The 19,925-nt window shown below is 53.0% G+C and overlaps 1 protein-coding gene across 5 annotated transcripts in view; it reads left to right on the plus strand.

Moving 5' to 3' along the window:
* SIN3B (SIN3 transcription regulator family member B) overlaps positions 1 to 19,925 on the plus strand; it is a 50,325-nt gene that overhangs the window by 22,658 nt on the left and 7,742 nt on the right. For 2 of the 5 annotated variants that reach the window (XM_054465905.2, XM_054465906.2), the window contains exons 7-14: positions 993 to 1,082; positions 1,992 to 2,110; positions 10,087 to 10,294; positions 11,415 to 11,531; positions 13,157 to 13,395; positions 14,148 to 14,331; positions 17,521 to 18,136; positions 19,292 to 19,461. In XM_054465905.2, coding sequence (XP_054321880.1) covers positions 993 to 1,082; positions 1,992 to 2,110; positions 10,087 to 10,294; positions 11,415 to 11,531; positions 13,157 to 13,395; positions 14,148 to 14,331; positions 17,521 to 18,136; positions 19,292 to 19,461 — 1,743 coding nt within the window. Of the gene's footprint in view, positions 1 to 992; positions 1,083 to 1,991; positions 2,111 to 10,086; positions 10,295 to 10,618; positions 10,760 to 11,414; positions 11,532 to 13,156; positions 13,396 to 14,147; positions 14,332 to 17,520; positions 18,137 to 19,291; positions 19,462 to 19,925 lie in introns of all 5 variants that reach the window. The other 3 variants (XM_063658760.1, XM_054465907.2, XM_063658759.1) reach the window with 3 other exon arrangements.

The raw sequence follows: 19,925 nt of genomic DNA on the forward strand, positions 1-19,925 counted from the left end.
AGTGTTGATGTCCATACTGTTTCACATTGGGCCAGCGGGGTTCCTTTGGCTCTTGTGTCCTTTTTTTTTTTTCTTTGAGACAGAGTCTTGCTCTGTCACCCAGGCTGGAGTGCAGTGGCGCGATCTTGGCTCACTGCAAGCTCCGCCTCCCGGGTTCACGCCATTCTCCTGCCGCAGCCTTCCTGTGTCCTTTTGGCATGTCCTCATCTTCTGTGGGGGAATGGGGTTTCACTCTGCCACCCAGGCTAGAGTGCAGTGGCACAGTCAGCCTTGACCTCTGGGCTCTAGCTGTCCTCTCACCTCAGCCTTCCAAGTACCTGGGACCACAGGTGTGCACCACCACACCTTTTTGTAGAGATGAGGTTTCATCATGTTGTCCAGGCTGGTCTCTAACTCCTGGGCTCAAACAATCCTCCTGCCTCAGCCTCCCAAAGTGTTGGGATTACAGGCGTGAGCCCCTGCACCCAGCTCATCCTCATTCTTCAGGAACTTTGGAGGTAGTTCTGGATGGAAAGTGTTGTCCTCCTTGCCATGATCGTGCGTCCAAGTTCGGGTCCAAGTCCAGCTTAGAGACAAAAGCCTGCAGAGACTCAACATTTGGCTTCTCCAGGGACTTCCCAGTGCCACCCTCTTCCTGTCTGCTTCTTGTTGCTGTCTTGGCTCTCAGGACAAAACAGGGAGAGGATTCTGAGGTTGTTGTAGCCAGGGGCACATCCCCCTTGCCTTTCCGACGCTGTGGCACTCTTGCCTGTTACCCAAAACCCTACCCTGCTGAGATGGAGAGCCCAGATTTGGCAATGGCAGGTAGCCCCAGAGGTGTCATCTCAGGGGTCCTGGGTAACCAAGCGGCTCCTGCCTGTCCCTCACTGAGCACCTCACGGCAGTTCCCAAAGGAGAGCATGGTCTTAGCCTTCTTGTGACTCTGTGACAGCGATGGACAGAGGCCACCGGTGGGAGGCACAGTGTTAACTGCACGGAATCTCTCCCCACAGAAAAAAATGAAACTTCGTGGTACCAAAGACCTGTCCATCGCTGCGGTGGGGAAGTATGGGACTCTGCAGGAATTTTCTTTCTTTGACAAGGTGAGGGTGGGCCCTGGCTTCCATCTTGGGGATGCCATGTCCAGCTGGCTGGGCCGATGCTCCCTGGGCCTGCCCCAGGATTAGGGGAGGGGTGCAGGTAGGGTGGGTGCAGTCTGAGGATGGAGCAGGCAAGGCTGGGAGGATGGGGCTGGCCCCCAGCTTTCACTGCAGAAGGGAGTGTGGGCCACCTTAGAGCCCAGGCATGTAGTGTGGGTGGGAGTCCCAGTGGGTGCTGAGAGTCCAAGCAGAGTATGAAGACATACACGTCTGCCACCCTGCAGCTGTGTGGCTTTTTCTTATATCAGGGATAATTGTAGGATTCCTGCCCAGGGTCTGTGGGCAGAGCAGACAAGGTGGCCGTGTGCATGGGCTGTGAATTGCTGCATGGATTGCATGCACAGACTGTGAATTGCTGCACGGATCGTGTGCATGGGCTGTGTGAATTGCTGCATGGACATGTGCATGGACTGTGTGAATTACTGAATGGACGTGTGCATGGACTGTGTGAATTGCTGCACAGATGGCGTGCATGGGCTGTGAATTGCTGCACGGATCGCATGCACAAACTGTGTGAATTGCTGCATGGATGCGTGCAGGGACTGTGTGAATTGCCGCACAGATGGCGTGCATGGGCTGTGAATTGCTGCATGGATCGTGTGCCCATGCTGTGTGAATTGCTACACAGATTATGTTCACGGGCTGTGAATTGCCGCATGGATCACGTGCACAGGCCGTGAATTGGTGCATGGATTGCGTGCATGGGCTGTGTGAATTGCAGCACAGATCTCATTTACTTATAGACCCAGCTGGTTCCCATATTGCACACCCATGTGGCTGACCTACAAGTGAGCCAGGCCCAGAGGCTGAGGAGCAGGGGTTCACAGTGGTCCCTGACTGCTCTCTCTGCAGGTCCGCCGGGTGCTGAAGAGCCAGGAGGTGTATGAAAACTTCCTCCGCTGCATCGCACTCTTCAACCAGGAGCTCGTGTCTGGCTCTGAGCTCCTGCAGCTCGTCAGCCCATTTCTGGGGTGAGCAGCTGACTTCCCAGGGCTCCCAAGGGGGGTTCTGTTCCTGTCAACTCCATCTACTTGGTTTTTAGTTACTGTTTTTAAGCAATGATTGTGCTTTTCTAAAATCCTGTTTATTAATTGACGTGATTGAGATAATTATTGATTCCCATGCATTTGTAACGAGCAATACACCACCTGGGTACCCTCCAGCTGGTTCCCTTACCAGTAACATCTGTAGTCAGTATCCTCACCAGAATACAGTGGGTCCTCGAATAATGCCTTTTCATTTAACACTGTTTTAACACCGATGAGAAAAAAAAACATTCATTTCTGGTCTGAGTGGAGTTTGCACGTTCTCCCCATGTCTGCGTGGATTTTCTCCCGCATCCCAAAGATATGCATGTTAGGTTAAGTGTAGGTTAAGTGGTGAGTCTCCGTGGTCCCAGCCTGAGTGAGTGTGGGGGGGTGAGCGCCCTGCAGTGGGGTGGCGTCCTGTCCAGGGTGGGTGCCCCCCTGGTGCTCTGAGCTTCTGGAATAGGGTCCGGCCACCCAAGACCCTGAACTGGAATAATTGGGTAAATTGTTATTTTACTTGTTTTTACTCATCTTTCTTATCTGTATGTGTGGCTTGCGTTTATTTCAGTGTTTAATATTAGAAGTGTTTTGGTCTCTCTTTAGAAATTTGGTGATGGTTTTGTGACCAGAAATATGCTGTAGGAACGTCATTCTTGTTTATGTGTCAATTAGCTTGTGGCAAAATTGGTTTTGTTACACATCTTTTCACTTAAAGTCGCAGCTTTCTAACACCTGTTGATGATGTTGAGTGAGGAGTTACTGTGTTGATTCTCACACAACCCCCCCCCCCTTCTTTCCAGACTCTCCGTGTTACTCATACATGTCTGGTGTGTGTGTTTTTATACAACTTTCTCACTGTGGAGGGTCATGCATCCGCCACAGTGAAGATACTGAACAGCTCCAGGACTGTCAGGTTCTGGCCTTGACCTTTTATCTCCATCCCAAAACCCTGCCTCAGCCGGATTCTGTTTCAAACCCCTGGCAACTACTTATCTGTTCTCTAGACAATGTTACAGTAATGGAACTGTACAGGAGGAACCCTCTGGGAGAAACCTTCCCCCCCCCCCCCCCCCCCCCCAGCATAATTCCCTGGAGATTCACCTGATAAATACTTTTAAAAATTCTAACACTTGGGCTGGGCACGGTGGCTCGTGTGTAATCCCAGCACTTAGGGAGGCCGAGGTGGGCAGATCGCCTGAGGTCAGGAGTTCGAGACAAGCCTGGCCAACATGGTGGAACTCCATCTCTACTAAAAATACAAAAATTAGTTTGTATTTTTACAAATACGGGCGTGGTGGCAGGCGCCTGTAATCCCAGCTACTTGGGAGGCTGAGGCAGGAGAATCACTTGAACCCGGGAGGTGGAGGTTGCAGTGAGCTGAGATCACGCCATTGTACTCCAGCCTGGGTGACGACAAGAGCAAGACTTCGTCTCAAAAACAAAACAAAACAAAAAAATAATTCTAACACTTGGGTCGGGCTTGGGTTAGGTGCAGTGGCTCACACCTGTAATCTCAACACTTTGGGAGGCTTGAGGTAGGTGGATTACTTGATGTCAGGAATTAGAGACCAGTCTGGGCAACATGGCCAATCCCTGTCTCTACCAAAAAATATAAAAATTCGCCTGGGGTGGTGGCACACGCCTGTTGTCCCAGCTACTTAGGAGGCTGAGCTGGAAGGATAGCTTGAGCCAGGGAGGTCAAGGCTGCAGTGAGCTGTGATCACGCCATTGTCCTCTAGCCTGGGTGACAGAGTGAGACCCTGTATCCAAAAAATATATGTATATATATTATACCTCTGCTGCACAAAGAGAAGCCTCATTAGCAGGTCAGGTCTAAGAGTAGCTTCTAACCTCTGGTGGCCAGGTTAGCCTCAGGAAGGGGCTGGGACTGGGTGGAGGGGCCTGGAAACAACTGTGCACACTCGTGTCCATTCTCGGGCTCACAGGAGTGTGCACAGTAGGAGTAGGCGGGCCTGTGAGTGCTGAGACCTGGGAGCCAGCTGGGGCCAGTGGTGCTTCCTGCACATCAGCCCTGTGACTAGGGTGAGTCACTTGGGCAGTCTGAGCCTCTGTTTCCTTGCTGTAAAATGGGGATAGTAAATGTACCAACCTGTGTGGGGTTCCCGAGAGCTGCAGGTGGGTGCTACCTGCAGGGCCCTTCAAATGCAATAGAATCTCACAAATAAAAGGAAAAGAGGATTTTTTTCTACAGAAGGAAATGATGTAAGTCACAAACTTGGATCTTTCCTAAAGAATTGAAGAGCATGGAGAAAAATACACGTGAAGATTTTTTTTTTCAAGACAGAGTCTTGCTCTGTTGCCCAGGCTGGAGGGCAGTGGCGTGATCTCGGCTCACTGCAACCTCCACCTCCCAGGTTCAAGTGACTCTCCTGCCTTATCCTCCCGAGTAGCTGGGATTACAGATGTGTGCCACCATACTTGGCTAATTTTTGTATTTTTAGTAGAGATGGGGTTTTGCCATGTTGGCCAGGCTGGTCTCGAACTCCTGACCTCAAGCAGTCTGCCTGCCTCGATCTCCCAAAGTGCTGAGATTATGGGCGTGAGCCACCATGCCTGGCCATGATTCTTTTTTTTAATGGTTCTCACATATGGTGGGTGCACATGTTATATGATCAGTCCATTCAGTCCTTAACCCTTTTCCCATTTGCCCCAGGGATAGTAGTTGACAGCACTTGTGGCTGTAGCGTTTACCCCAAGATAACTTTGCCATGAAGCATCTCATTTTTATTATTATTTTTGCATTGCTGTCATATATCAACTTTGGAAATAAAAGACATCATTTTATGTATAGCATCCTGTTTTTAGTAGTGATATTTCCAGTTACAAAATATAGTAATTCTTGATCACTGAAAATGTCAAATCTTGAAAAATGTAGCATTCCTACGCTTGATGTTAACATTGTTCTCAAACAGTTGTTGGCCAAAGATTCATTTGATGAGTCTGACTATTCCAAAATAGGCGATTCTGGTGATTCAGACGATTCTGATGTTCTGTTTAGAAATAACTCCCAGAACAGTTTTTATATTTTACTTTCACATTGAAAATCAGTCAGATTTGCTTCAGCTTCAAAGAGTGTGTTTATGTAAAATTAAATGAGCGCTGGCAGCAAGTTGGACTTTTTTTTTTTTTCTAAGTGGGAAAAAGTTAAATCAACCCTGGGGACAGGTGCTGTGTGAGCCCTTTTGCATTAACTTAAAAAAAATATGTGTGTGTGTGTATGTGTAGATATATATATATACATAAACATTTTTCTAATGTAAGATAAAGCACAGATCCAAGAAACCACATGGCCAACAAATGGCTTGAATTTTTATTGAGCAGTCACCCGTGTGCCCACCACCCACATCAAAAATAGACTCCAGGAGCCCCCCGCATACCATTCCAGTCCCTGCCCCTCACTGTGAGAGTGTCCTGACTTCAGGAGTGACCGCCACCTGCACTAATGATGGCACAGCCACCCAGGTGGGCATCGCCAAATGCATGACTCAGTCTCACCCCCATCTGGGTTGGGTTTGCTTTGCTTTGCTTCTTTTCTCTTTTCTTTTCTTTTTTTGAGACGGAGTCTAACTCTGTCGCCCAGGCTGGAGTGCAATGGTGCGATCTCAGCTCACTGCAACCTCTGCCTCCTGGGTTCAAGTGATTCTCCTGCCTCAGCCTCTTGAGTAGGTGGGACTACAGGTGCCTGTGACTACACCCAGCTAATTTTTGTATTTTGAGTAGAGATGGAGTTTAGCCATGTTGGTCAGTCTGGTCTCAAACTCCTGGCCTCAAGTGTTCCGACTGCCTCAGCCTCTCAAAATGCTGGGATTGCAAGTGTGAGCCATGGTGCCCAGGCCCTGGGTTTTGTTTTCTAATACAACTCGTAAGTTTCCTTTCACCTCTGATTCCCTCCGATTCTAGTCCTTACTATTTCTGTCCTGATGCCCCTCTGCCCGTCCCTGTGCCTGTTATTTCTGTGATATTAGCCTCCCAGGTTTGCTCATTGCTTTGGGGTTACACAGGAGGATCACCACAGCATTTCTCACCTTTTATAAAAAGTGGCCCAGGATAGTTGCTTGATTACAGCCTTGATTCCTCCCTAGTCATGGCCCCAGAGCGATGAACTGCTTTCATATCATCTTCCCAAGGGGACCAGTTAGGTCATTTCCTTTTGTTTTTTTTAGCATCTTAATGAATTCATGGACTTAAAACATATTTGATGCGTTTCAATACAGTTTCTAGTCCTTTTAAAGGTGAGGGGCCAGGCGTGGTGGCTCATGCCTATAATCCCAGTACTTTGGGAGGCCGAGGGGGAAGGATCACTTGCATCCAGGAGTTTAAGACCAAGGCTGGGCGTGGTGGCTCACGGCCTGTAATCCTAGCACTGTGGGAGGCCGAGGCGGGTGGATCACCTGAGGTCAGGAGTTCAAGACCAGCATAACCAATATGGTGAAACGCCATCTCTACTAAAAATAAAAAAATTAGCCAGACGTGGTGGCCTGTGCCTGTAGTCCCAGCTACTCGGGAGGCTGAGACAGGAGAACTGATTGAACCCAGGAAGCAGAGGTTGCAATGAGCCAAGATTGTACCACTGCACTCTAGCCTGGGCAACAGAGCAAGCTGTCTCAAAAGAACAAAAACAAAAAAAACGACCAGCCTGGGCAACATAGTGAGACCTCGTCAGAAACTAGCCGGAAGTGGTGGCGTGTACCTGTAGCTACTTAGGAGGTTGAGGTGGCTGGATCGCTTAAGTTTTGGAGGCAGAGGTTGCAGTGAGCCCTGATCTCACCACTGCACTCAGCCTGGGTAACAGAGTGAGAACCTGTCTCAAAAAAACATAAGGAAGCTGAGGCTTAGATCGAACCCCTCTGACTTACCCTAGGACAAGCACTCATGGGTGAGCTTAGCGTGCTGTTAGGTGGCAGCCAGGGTGCTCCAGCCCCAAAGCCAGCCCTTTGCATGTTCTCTGCCTTCTGGGCACAGTGGCTGCTGGGCTTCGGTGTGTGTTGTTTTTTTTTTTTAACTCAGCATTTCTTGGGAGTGTTTCAGCATCAGATGTGAACCCATGTCCTCATTTTTAAGCAACTGCACGGCTTTGCCTTCCCTTACCAGGGTCTCTAACGATGGACGTTTGTCTCTAGTCCTCCCTGTAAGAGGTGTTGACATCAAATGCTCCTGAGGCTGCGACCCTCGCGGGTCAAGCTGAGCCCATCAGAAGGCCTTTCCCTGGTGGTCTCAGGCATGCATGTGTTGGGGTGATCTTTTCAGTGGGTTTTCTTTCTCGGGCTGCTGAAGGTCTGTAAACGCCCTGAAGAACAGCCCAGAGCAGGATGGTGTTACTCTAGTCTCAGCCAAAACAGGGACTCCTGGGGTCTGTCTGTGATGTGGTGGTGGGCTTTTTGTGTGGGCGTGGAATGCACATTCACCTTGAGTTGCCTCCACTGGGCTCAGAATCCAGCACTCTCTGAACCTGGGTCCCACCTGGGACAAGGGGCCCCCAGGGGGCTGTGTGTGAAGCTGGTGTTGGCACCTGGGCCCAGCAGGCAAGTGACCACTCTGGGTTGGAGTTGGGACTCTGCTTCCTACTAGCCAAGCAAGCCTCAGCATCTTTGTAAAATGGCCATACCTCCCTCCTGTGTTTGTCAGGAGGTTAGAGGGGGAAGATAAAAGGAACCTGAAAGGCGAGAATCTGAAATACAAGGTGCTGAACAGATGGGCAGTGCTGGAGCACAGTCAGACGTTCTTGTTTCCATGTTTCGGCGGTAGAGACTCATATGGGGAAGGGCGTTTGGGGAAGGGTCTGTATGGGGAAGGGCGCTTGGGGAAGGGTCTGTATGGAGCAGGGTCCAGAATTGAAGTGGGCCTCTGCATGTGCTTGACATGAGGCCTGGTTGGGTTAGGAGCATTCACCACCACGTGGCGTTCCTCTGCGTGTTCAACCTGCGGTCAAGTGCTCAGCTGGGCTGGGCAGCTGAACACGGCCCAGGGAACTGCCCCTCGCAGCTGGCGGCCGCATGGCAGCCAGGGTGGATCGGGTTAAGCATTCCCTTCAGAGCAGTCACGATTTGCGTTTATCCCAGCAGTAGCCTCAGGCATCTCTGCAGCTTTTTTGTTGGTCTCTCTCCTTCCTACGTTTCCATCGGCTTGTGGGTTTTCCTTGTGAGCAGAGTTGGCATAGGGTTCTTAAATATGGGGAACGACAGAGCCCACATCAATGAGGGGGACATCGTTACGCGAGGGTGGGCTGGGTGGCTAGGTCACAGCAGGATTGTGGCACCAGCAGTCAAAGTAACTGCAACTTTTTTTTTTTTTGAGACGGAGTCTCGCTCTGTCGCCCAGGCTGGAGTGCAGTGGTGCGATCTCGGCTCACTGCAACCTCTGCCTCCTGGGTTCACGCCATTCTCCTGCCTCAGCCTCTCCCAGTAGCTGGGACTACAGGCACCCGCCGCCATGCCCGGCTAATTTTTTTTTTGTATTTTTAGTAGAGACAGGAGATCACTGTGGTCTCGATCTCCTGACCTCGTGATCCGCCCGCCTCGGCCTCCCAAAGTTCTGGGATTACAAGCATGAGCCACCGCGCCTGGCCATAACTGCAACTTTTTTGGTAGGATCTAATGTTACTGCTTAGAGACGGGGTCCTGCTCTGTTGCCCAGGCTGGTGTCAAACTTTTGAGCTGAAGTGATCTTCCCGCCTTGGCCTCCTGAGTAGCTGGGATTCCAGGTACACACCACCAGGTCTGATACTATTTTAAACAGAAATCCAGGTGGCATTGTAGGGTCATTTGCATTAAAGCCTTCCTGTTGTCGACCACAGCCATGATGTTATGACTTTCCAGCTTATGTCCAGAGAGGGATTCACAGAGAGAAGTCTCCCTCATGAGGGAGGAAGACTGTGGATCAGAGATAGACAAACTTGATCTCCGAGGGGCCAGATGGGCTTCGTGGAAATGACTCAAACCCCTCTTGTGCAGGCAGCCACAGGCAGTGCGTACACAAGTGGATGTGACTGTGGGCCAGTGAAACTTTATTTACAATGGGATGGCTAGGCATGGTGGCTCACGCCTGTCACCCCAGTACTTTGGGAGGTTGAGGTGAAAGGATCGCTTGAGGCCAGGAGTTCAAGACCAGCTTGGGCAACATAGCAAGACCCCATCTCTACAAAAAATTTTTTAAATTGGCCCTGCATGGTGGCTCACACTTGTAATCCCAGCACTTTGGGAGGCCGAGGCGGGTGAATCACTGGAGGTCAGGAGTTTGAGACCAGCCTGGCCAACACGCAGAAACCCCGTCTCTACTAAACATACAAAAATTAGCCGGGCGTGGTGGCGCATGCCTGTAGTCCCAGCTACTCAGAAGGCTGAGACAGGAGAATCGCTTGAACCCAGGAGGTGGAGGTTGAAGTGAGCCGAGATTGTGCCATTGCACCCCAGCCTGGGCGACAAGAGTGAAACTCTGTCTCAAAAAAAAAAAAAAAAAATTAAATTAGCCGGGCGTGGTGGCACATGCCTGTGGTCCCAGCTACTGAGGAGGCTGCGGTGGGAGGATCTCTTGAGCCCACGAGTTTGAGGTTGCAGTGAGCTGAGATCATGCCACTGCCCTTGAGTCTGGGCAACAGAGTAAGACACTGTCTCTAAAAAAAAAAAAAAATACCAAACCAAACAGAACACAGGCAGTGGGCAGACTGGCTGTGGCTTGCCGCTCCCTGGCCTGAAGCCTGGCCTCTTCCAGTCAGGGAACACACCCCGGGACTTGCAGTGACTTCCTGTGTATTGGATTCTTCCGCCTCTCATTCGCATCCATGATGTTGAATTCTGACTCTGTTTAACTTGTAATGTCCACATAAAGCCATTCTAAAATCTCCAGATCCCTCTCAGAAGGCCCTGGGGATGACCAGTTACCACGTGTCTTTATCTTTGAAGGAAATTTCCAGAACTCTTTGCACAGTTCAAGTCCTTCCTGGGGGTGAAAGAGCTGTCCTTCGCACCACCCATGAGCGACAGATCCGGGGACGGGATAAGCCGGGAAATCGACTATGCGTCCTGCAAGCGCATAGGATCCAGCTACCGGGCACTCCCCAAAACCTACCAGCAGCCCAAGTGCAGCGGCAGGACAGCCATCTGCAAGGAGGTAGCGCTCCCTGGGGCTCAAATGTTCGTTGACATGGTGTATCCCCCACCCCTCCCCACCAAACACCCGATACCCCCGTTATGAATGAAATGCTGTGTGCTCAGCCCTCCTGAATGTTGGGTTATGGATGGTGCTGGGATGTGGCCCGGCAAAACCACCTGAGCAGAGACAACAGTGTTGTACCCTGCTGGTAGTTTTGGCAAAACACAGAGTGCCAGGGATAACGTGGAGTTCGGCTTATTCATCTGTTATTTGACTTAGGTTTATTGCTGCCATGATTCTGCTCTGTCCCGGGCTCTCTGACCTCAGTGTGTTTCTGTTTAGCTTGACCATTGGACACTTCTCCAGGGTTCGTGGACAGACGATTACTGCATGTCCAAGTTCAAGAATACCTGCTGGATTCCAGGATATAGTGCAGGGGTCAGCAAACTCTGGCCCACGGGCCCTGGCCCGCTGCCTGTGTTTGTAAATAAAGTTTTACTGGCACACAGACACAACCATTCATTTACATATTGCCTGTGGCTGCTTTTCTCACCACAAAGGCAGAGTTGAGTATTCATCTGGGATGGCCTGCAAAATCTGAGATAGTTGCTGTCTGACCCTTTGCAGAGAGAATTTACCAATGTCTGAAATGAAATCAGCCCTCCGTATCTGCAAGTTCCTCATCTGTGGTTTCAACTAACCATGGATTGAAAATATGTGGGGAAAGAGAAACCAAAAAGTGACAACACAGCAATAAAGCGTAATCCACATTTTAAGAACGCAGTGTAACAATGATCTACACAGCATTTACATTGCATTAGGTATAAGTATTCTAGAGATGATTTTGCATAGGATATATGCCAATAGGATTCCACTGGACATCAGGGACTTGAGTATCTGTGGATTTGGGTCTTCAGGGGTGGTTCTGGAACCAGTCTCCCAGGATACCAAGGGAGTGTCCACTTGACCAAAGTCATGTTTTTCCTTAAAAACTTTGTGCACCTTCCCATTTGTGTAAGGCAGTTGGTATTATGTATCAGGATGGTATTATGTGTCTTGGTACTTTCTACACTGGCTAACAATAAATCTTGGCTCCTGGGGTACGCAGCACCATTCACGGCGTTTCCTCTTGGTGCAGGTACTGAACGACACCTGGGTCTCCTTCCCCTCCTGGTCTGAGGACTCCACCTTCGTCAGCTCCAAGAAGACACCATACGAGGAGCAGCTTCACCGCTGTGAGGACGAGCGCTTCGAGGTGTGTGTGCTGCTGTGGCCGGGTCCCCCGGCACGTGCCTGTCCCCCTTCTCCACGGGACATGCGTCCTGATCCTCCTCCACTGCCCCAGTCTCGTTTGGAGGAGCAGGGATTGCAGCATATTCCAACAGCTCCTGGAAGCTTCCTGCCGGGTCTTGCTGGCCTTTGGGCTGGCTACCAGATGGCACTTTTCTTTCTGTTTAAAAATTTTGTTTGGGCTGGGCGTAGTGGCACATACCTGTAATCCCAACACTTTGGGAGGCCAAGGCAGGTGGATCATTTAAGCTCAGGAGTTTGAGACCAGCCTGGGCAACATGGTGAAACCCCATCTCTACCAAAAATACAAGAATTAGCCGGGCGTGGTGGCGGGCGCCTGTAATCCCAGCTACTCGAGAGGCAGAGGCAGGAGAATTGCTTGAGCCAGAGAGGCCGAGGCTGCAGTGAGCCGAGATCACACCACTGCACTCCACCCTGGGCTACAGAATAAGACCCTGTCTCCTAAAAAAAAAAGTTTCCTTAATGTAAAAATTAGATTTATTTTTATTTTATTTATTTATTTATTTTGCTTGCTCTGTTTCCCAGGCTGGAAGTGCAGTGGCGCGATCATGGATCACTGCAGCCTTGACCTCCTAGGCTCAAATGATCCTCCCATCTCAGCCTCCTGAGTAACTGGAACCACAAGTGCATACTACCATGCCCAAGTTGTTGCTTTTTTTTTTACTTTTTTTGTAGAGATGAGGCCTCACTATGTTCCCGAGGCTGGTCTCGCACTCCTGGCCTCAAGCGATCCTCCCACCTTGGCCTCCCAAAGTGCTGAGATTAAAGGAATGAGCCACCACACCTGGCTAATTTGTTTTCCTTTTTTTAGAGACAGGGTCTGTATTGCCCAGGCTAAATTAATTTTTGTAATTAAAATGTTTATTGGCTGGGCACGATGGCCCACGCCTGTAATCCCTGCACTTTGGGAGGCTGAGGTGGGAGGACTGCTTGAGGCCAGGAGTTCAAGACCAACCTGGGCAACAAAGCAAGAGCCCATCTATACAAAAAAAAAATTTTTTTTTTTTTTTTTGAGACAGAGTTTCACTCTGTCACCCAGGCTGGAGTCCAGTGGCATGATCTTGGCTCACTGCAACCTCCGCCTCCTGAGTTCAAGCGATTCTCCTGCCTCAGCCTCCTGAGTAGCTGGGATTAAAGGCACACCACCATTCCTGGCTAATTTTTTTATTTTTAGTAGAGACGGGGTTTCACCATGTTGGTCGGGCTGGTCTCGAACTCCTGACCTTGTGATCCGCCCATCTCAGCCTCCCAAAGTGCCGGGATTACAGGCGTGAGCCACCATGCCCGGCCATAAATTTTTTTAATTAGCCAGGCATGGTGGTGCACACCTGTATTCCTAGCTACGTGGGAGGCTAAGGTGGGAGGATTGTTTGAGCCCAGGAGGTTGAGGCTGCAGTGAGCTTTGATTGTGCCACAGCACTCCAGTCTGGGTGACAGAGCAAGACGCTATCTCTTAAATGCACACACACACACACCCCAAAAATCCTCTGGTCTTTGAGGTCCCAGGCCCCTCCCTGAGGCCTCTTGAGTTCCCCAGTGGCTGACCCCTTCCTGCCTTCCTTTCCATAGTTAGACGTTGTCCTGGAGACGAACCTGGCCACAATCCGCGTGTTGGAAAGCGTGCAGAAGAAGCTGTCTCGGATGGCGCCGGAAGACCAGGAGAAGTTCCGGCTGGACGACTCCCTGGGAGGCACGTCGGAGGTGATCCAGCGCCGTGCCATTTATCGCATCTATGGCGACAAGGCCCCGGAGATCATCGAGAGCCTCAAGAAGAACCCTGTCACCGCTGTCCCCGTTGTCCTGAAAAGGTGCCCTGTGGCGTCCCGCCTTCCCTTCCCCTTCCCCTTCCCCTCCCCTCCCCTCCTCTCCTCTCCCCTCCTCTCCTCTCCCCTCCTCTCCCCTCCCCTCCCCGCCGCAGGGAGCCCCTGGAGAGCTCATTAGTGCTGTTTGTCAACAGGTGTCATCTCCAGGGGTGGTCTCTGAGGCCTAAGGGTGCCTTCCTGTATTTCCCAGTCTCCCACTCCTGAGAGGAGAGCACTGTGACCTTCTAGGACTTTCCACCTTGCACATAATCACATCTAGACATCTAAATAACTGCTTTAAGAGTCAGATGCGACCACTACACTGTGGCTTGCATTTTATTTAATGCTGCATTTCGGATACCATCCGGTGCTAGTTAACAGGTATTTATCAAGTGGCCACTTTAAGGCAGGTGCAATGCTTGGCCCTGGGATTATGCAGCTGAGCGAGGCAGACCCAGTCCCTCTCTTGGGACTCACAACTGAGCAAGGGACCTGAGTGGTTGAGCCAACAGCCACACGGAGAGTGCTGGGTGCCAGGGAGGAGGTGGAGGAACCGGGAAGCCGGCTACATTGGCTCTGTAAGGCCATCACGCCCTCCCTCTGACGTGCACAGAGCCCACTGCACAGACTAGGCTGGGAGCTGGCTGGGCCTGGGTCCTGGACCCCCAGTCAAGTCCCAGAGGAAGACAGGCCAGCCCTGGGATGCCTCAGAGAGGATGCTGGCTTGTCCCTGGTGCTGACCTCTCTTCCCCCCGCAGGCTGAAGGCCAAGGAAGAGGAGTGGCGGGAGGCCCAGCAGGGCTTCAACAAGATCTGGCGGGAGCAGTATGAGAAGGCGTACCTCAAGTCCCTTGACCACCAGGCTGTGAACTTCAAGCAGAATGACACCAAGGCCCTGCGCTCCAAGAGCTTGCTCAACGAGATCGAGAGCGTCTACGACGAGGTAAAGCCTTCCCTAGCCCTGGCTCTCCCGACCGCTGGGTCTGTGCCTCTGTTTCCCTGGTGGTTAGGCAGGGTAGTGGCATTGCCCTTTCAGGGCTGTGTCGAGGCGAAGATTCATGTCTTTGTGATGCCCAGCCTGTGGCCTGCCCTAAGAGAACCAGCAACTCTGCCATTGTCTATCCCCAGCCTGTGGCCTGCCCTAAGAGAACCAGCAACTCTGCCATTGTCTATCCCCAGCCTGTGGCCTGCCCTAAGAGAACCAGCAACTCTGCCATTGTCTATCCCCAGCCTGTGGCCTGCCCTAAGAGAACCAGCAACTCTGCCATTGTCTATCCCCAGCCTGTGGCCTGCCCTAAGAGAACCAGCAACTCTGCCATTGTCTATCTGTTTGTTTGGAGACAGAGTCTCGCTCTGTTACACAGGCTGGAATGCAGTGGTGTGATCTCAGCTCAGTGTAACCTCCGCCTCCTGGGTTCAAGTGATTCTCCTGCCTCAGCCTCCTGAGTAGCTGGGACTACAGGCACACACCACCACGCCCAGCTAATTTTTGTATTTTTAGTAGAGACTGGTTTTCACCATGTTGGCCAGGCTGGTCTTGAACTCCTGACCTCGTGATCCACCCACCTCAGCCTCCCAAAGTGCTGGGATTACATGCGTAAGCCACCGCTCCTGGCCGACTCTGCCATTGTCTAGAGAAGTCTCCGTCCCTCCCGTGGGGCAGTGATGGACTTTGGCTTAGGTAGCGGGTGGCAGCAGCCTTCATTTCTTTCTTGCCGACTGTGCCGGGCACCGGTGTTAGCAACACAGAAAGAGTAATACATCATCTGACCTCACTCCTGAACCTGACTCTGCTGCGGCATTATTCTGATTTTACCAGTGGGGAAACTGAGGCACAAGAGGTTGCATTTGCCTGGGCTAGTCGCAGGGGGCTAGGGCTCTGAGTCGTTGGGTTCGAGGCTTTCGGCTGCATGTCCTTGCTGCAGGCTCACAAGGTCTGAGTCATAGAACCAAGGTCAGCGGGGCCCTCAGGTTGCCAGGAGCTGGGCCTGTTAGTAGCTGTGCGTAGGGAGTGCCTGCTTGCAGGATCCTGAGGTGGGAAGCTTGGCAGGGTGCCGGGCGTGGTGATAGCCAGCTGTTGGGAAGGTCCTTGGACACTCTGAGGAGGTGGCTGGGGGGGGCACACTGCTCCCCAGGCAGTGCCCAGATCACGGCACGGGCTGCATTATCAGCCTGGTGCCCACCTGGGCAGGGGGCGTTGCCTCACCTGATTTGGTTTCTTGCTCCTGTCATTGCACAGTGAGCGGTCGCTCCTTCTTTTACAACACAGAAACGGAATCCACAGGAGCCGGGCTGCTGGCCCAAGGCCTCTCCCAGAGCCTGTGGGACTGTGGGGACCCCCTTCCCTCCCACCTCCCTCCCCGTGAGCCACCCTCGCCCCAGGCCCACCCACAGCCACTCTGGCTTCCTCACTCTAGTCCTCGGCGATCCTCAAGCCCAAGACCCCGCATAGGTTCTGTGGGTCTGTGGTGTCTGCAAAGTGCAGATGATGAAGTAGCCCTGGAAATCCACCAATGCGACCCCGAGTTCCTGGATCCCTCCCTGGGGCTGGGGCTGACGAAGGGAGGAGCACCGAGGTTCATATGCAGATCTCTGCACACGCGGTCCCTGATGAATTCCAAAGTCAGAACCCCATTCCATCACATGATTTACAAAGCATGGTTACGGATCATGGACATGGGGACCCTGCTTCAGAGGGGACTGTAAAGGAATTTTCAGAGTGTTTATGGCATAAATGAGACCTGGGGGACTTAGGAAGCAGTCAGAGGGCGATGGTCACACTGAAGAGCCCGGAGCGGGGCTGAGCATGCAGACTCCTAGGAGCCAGGTCAGTGTGCTTGGCCCTGCCAGCCTCTAAGCCGCCCTACAGGGGAGGAGGAAGGGAGACCTCAGGCTGCTGGGAGACCCGGTCCTTCCCTCGGGAGCTTGCAGAGATGGCGTCCACGCTCACTTTCCCCAAGAGCCCTGCTGCGTCTGCCTCCCTGCCTTGGGCTGAGGGCTTGGGGCTGCCCAGCAGAGGCCCTGGGTGCCAGGACAGTGGTGTGGGAGGCTGGAGGAAGGGGTGATTGTCTAACGGTGTGAGGGAATGAAAGTCATGATCTAGATAAAGACCAAGGGGAGGGGTGAGCCTGGGACAGGGTTTTCCAGGGAGTGAGAGCAGATGGGCATGTGCAAAGGCCCTGCACACGCAGGAGGGAGCTCGGCGCGGTGAGGCTGGAGGAGCTGTGGAGGGGCACGCCAGGGGCCGGCGTCTTCTGAGCAGCCTGGGAAAGCCTGAAGGGCGTTAGTTGGAGTGACCATGCTCCTGTGGGCCAAGTCGCCCTGGACCCAGTGAAGAGAACGGTTGGAGCCGGCTGGTGGGAGCTGGTGGGAGCTGGTGGGAGCTGGTGGGAGCTGGTGGGAGGGCTGGTGGGAGCTGGTGGGAGCTGGTGGGAGGGCTGGTGGGAGCTGGTGGGAGCTGGTGGGAGCTGGTGGGAGCTGGTGGGAGAGCTGGTGACATGATGGTGGTAGCAAGCACATGCAGGGGCTGGCGGGTGACAGCAGCGGAGGCGGGGGCTTAGTGACGATGGGCGTGCAGGGCTTCAGATGTGAGCAGTTGCAGGCCTCCCAGGTAGTAGATGGCAGAGGCAGAGAGGTCGTGGCTCATCCTTTGCCTCCTTGACTTCATCGATAGCGTGGTGTGGGCAGCCCCGGTCGAGCTAGAATCAGGCGCCACCGTTGCTGTCAGTAGGAGGAGGTCAGCCTCAGAGGCTTCTCCATGCTGAGCCATGGGGCCCCGTTCTGTCCTGGAGCTGGGCTGAGCGACAGACCCAGGCTTGACGCTGTCAGACCCCCTGTGAACCCCGCCCCACATCTCAGAATCCTCTTGGCTCCTTCGTCTGGGGTCCCGGGATGACTTGGGTCTGCCTCGCTTTCGGATAGGGGACCAGGAGCACATGGGGCTGCACAAGAGGTTGAGGCAAGTGACCTGCCCCCCAGGCCCTGCTGCCGCATCGATGTTCGCCACCCATCCTGCTCTGGGCAGCGCTCATCCACCTTGGTGGCCCCAGTTAACAGCGACTCGTGAACGGGCATTGGGGGTCCTCTGGGTGCTGGGTGGCTTTCCGCCTAATGGCCGCCCTTCCCCCCACAGCACCAGGAGCAGCACTCGGAGGGCCGCAGTGCCCCCTCTAGCGAGCCGCACCTCATCTTTGTGTATGAGGACCGGCAGATCCTGGAGGACGCAGCAGCGCTCATCAGCTACTACGTGAAGCGGCAGCCGGCCATCCAGAAGGAGGACCAGGGCACCATCCACCAGCTGCTGCACCAGTTCGTGCCCAGCCTCTTCTTCTCTCAGCAGCTGGACCTGGGCGCCTCCGAGGAGTCAGCTGACGAGGACCGGGACAGCCCCCAGGGGCAGAGCACAGACCCCAGTGAGCGGAAGAAGCTGGCGCCAGGACCCCACAGTAGCCCCCCAGAGGAGAAGGGGGCCTTCGGGGATGCCCCGGCCACCGAGCAGCCACCCCCGCCACCCCCACCCCCGCACAAGCCCCTGGACGATGTCTACAGCCTATTTTTTGCCAACAACAACTGGTACTTCTTCCTGCGCCTGCACCAGACCCTGTGCTCCAGGCTGCTGAAGATCTACCGCCAGGCGCAGAAGCAGCTTCTGGAGTATCGGACCGAGAAGGAGCGGGAGAAGCTGCTGTGTGAGGGCCGCAGGGAGAAGGGCAGCGACCCCGCCATGGAGCTGCGGCTGAAGCAGCCCAGTAAGGCTCCGAAGCCTGACGGGAGGCCCCGGGAGGTGCCTGGGATTAGGGGTCGCAGCTCATGATCTGACACGTCCTGTTACTTTTCTTTCTGGCTTTTCATTTTAAAAGAATTCTGTGATTTCAAATGGGAAATTGCAAACAGGAAGTTGCCAGCATAAGACAGAGGTCTCACGTACCCCTCGCCCAGGCTCCCCTGGCCGTGGCACCTGTCCTGGGTGTAGCACCCTCTCCTGACTGGGGAACATTTGTTTCTCATGGGCTTTCTCGTGGAGCCATCATGGACCAGCTCCACCGTGCCCTTTTTATTTCTTTTTTTTTTTTTTTGAGATGGAGTCTTGGCGCTGTTGCACAGGCTGGAGTATAGTGGCAGGATCTCGGCCCACTGCAACCTCCACTTCCCAGGTTCAAGTGATTCTCCTGCCTTAGCCTCCCAAGTAGCTGGGATTACAGGCGCTCGCCACCATGCCTGGCTAATTTTTTGTATTTCTTTTTTGAAATGGAGTCTTGCTCTGTTGCCCAGGCTGGAGTGCAGTGGCATGATCTCGGCTCACTGCAACCTCCGCCTCCCAGGTTCAAGCAATTCTCTGCCTCAGCCTCTGAGTAGCTGGGATTACAGGCACCCACCACCATGTCCAGCTAATTTTTTTTTGTATTTTTAGTGGAGGCGAGGTTTCACCATCTTGACCAGGCTGGTCTTAAACTCCTGACCTTGTGATCCACCTGCCTTGGGCTTCCAAAGTGATGGGATTACAGGCGTGAGCCACCGTGCCCAGCCCAATTTTTTGTATTTTTAATAGAGACAGGATTTCACCATGTTGGCCAACCTGGTCTCAAACTCCTGAATTCAGGTGATCCGCCTGCCTCAGCCTCCCAAAGTGCTGGGATTACAGGCATGGGCCACCATGCCCGGCCTCCACAGCATTCTCGCTGCCATCCCTGGGTTGCTGGCCAGATTAGACAGCCTCAGGGAGGGTGGCAGTGAATACCAGCTACTCGGGTTTCCTGGTGATTCCCACATTTGCCCCAGGGTTGGCAGGTGAGGGCTGTTGGGTCCCATGGGAGCATTTGTTGGGGCTCTGTCGTGCCAGAGCTTGGCCTGCGTGACTTTGCGCCCTCCAGGAGGCATATGGATGAAGCCGTGTGTCTCCACAGGTGAAGTGGAGCTGGAGGAGTACTACCCGGCCTTCCTGGACATGGTGCGGAGCCTGCTGGAGGGCAGCATCGACCCCACGCAGTACGAGGATACCCTACGCGAGATGTTCACCATCCATGCCTACGTGGGCTTCACCATGGACAAGCTGGTGCAGAACATTGCGCGGCAGGTGAGCCGGGCCGGGGCAGGGCCAGCCGTGAGGACAGCGGAAATGGCTCTACCGTCATTTCACTCCCCCCTCGGGAGGGGGCCCGTGGTCAGCACAGCAAACCTATCCTGTTTTTTCTTAATTGAGACAAAATTCGCATAACATAAAATTAACCATTTTGAAGTGTACAGTTTGGTAACATTTAGTACATTCACAATATTGTGCAACCACCACCTCTGTCTAGTTCCAGAACATTTCATCTTTCCAAAAGGAGACCCCATCACCATCAGCAGCCACTCCCCATTCCCCCACTCCGGGCCCCTGACATCCAGTCAACTGCTTTCTGCCTCTGGATTTCCCTCGTGCTTCATTCCTTTTTATGGCTCTGTAATACTCCGTTGCGTGGGTAGCTACGTTTTGTTTCTATCTCTTGGTGGACATCTGGACTGTGGCTGCCTTACAGAGATCGTGAGCAATGCTGCTCT

The sequence above is a fragment of the Pongo pygmaeus genome, chromosome 20, assembly GCF_028885625.2.
Source record: "Pongo pygmaeus isolate AG05252 chromosome 20, NHGRI_mPonPyg2-v2.0_pri, whole genome shotgun sequence".
In the NCBI taxonomy this organism is placed as follows: domain Eukaryota; kingdom Metazoa; phylum Chordata; class Mammalia; order Primates; family Hominidae; genus Pongo; species Pongo pygmaeus.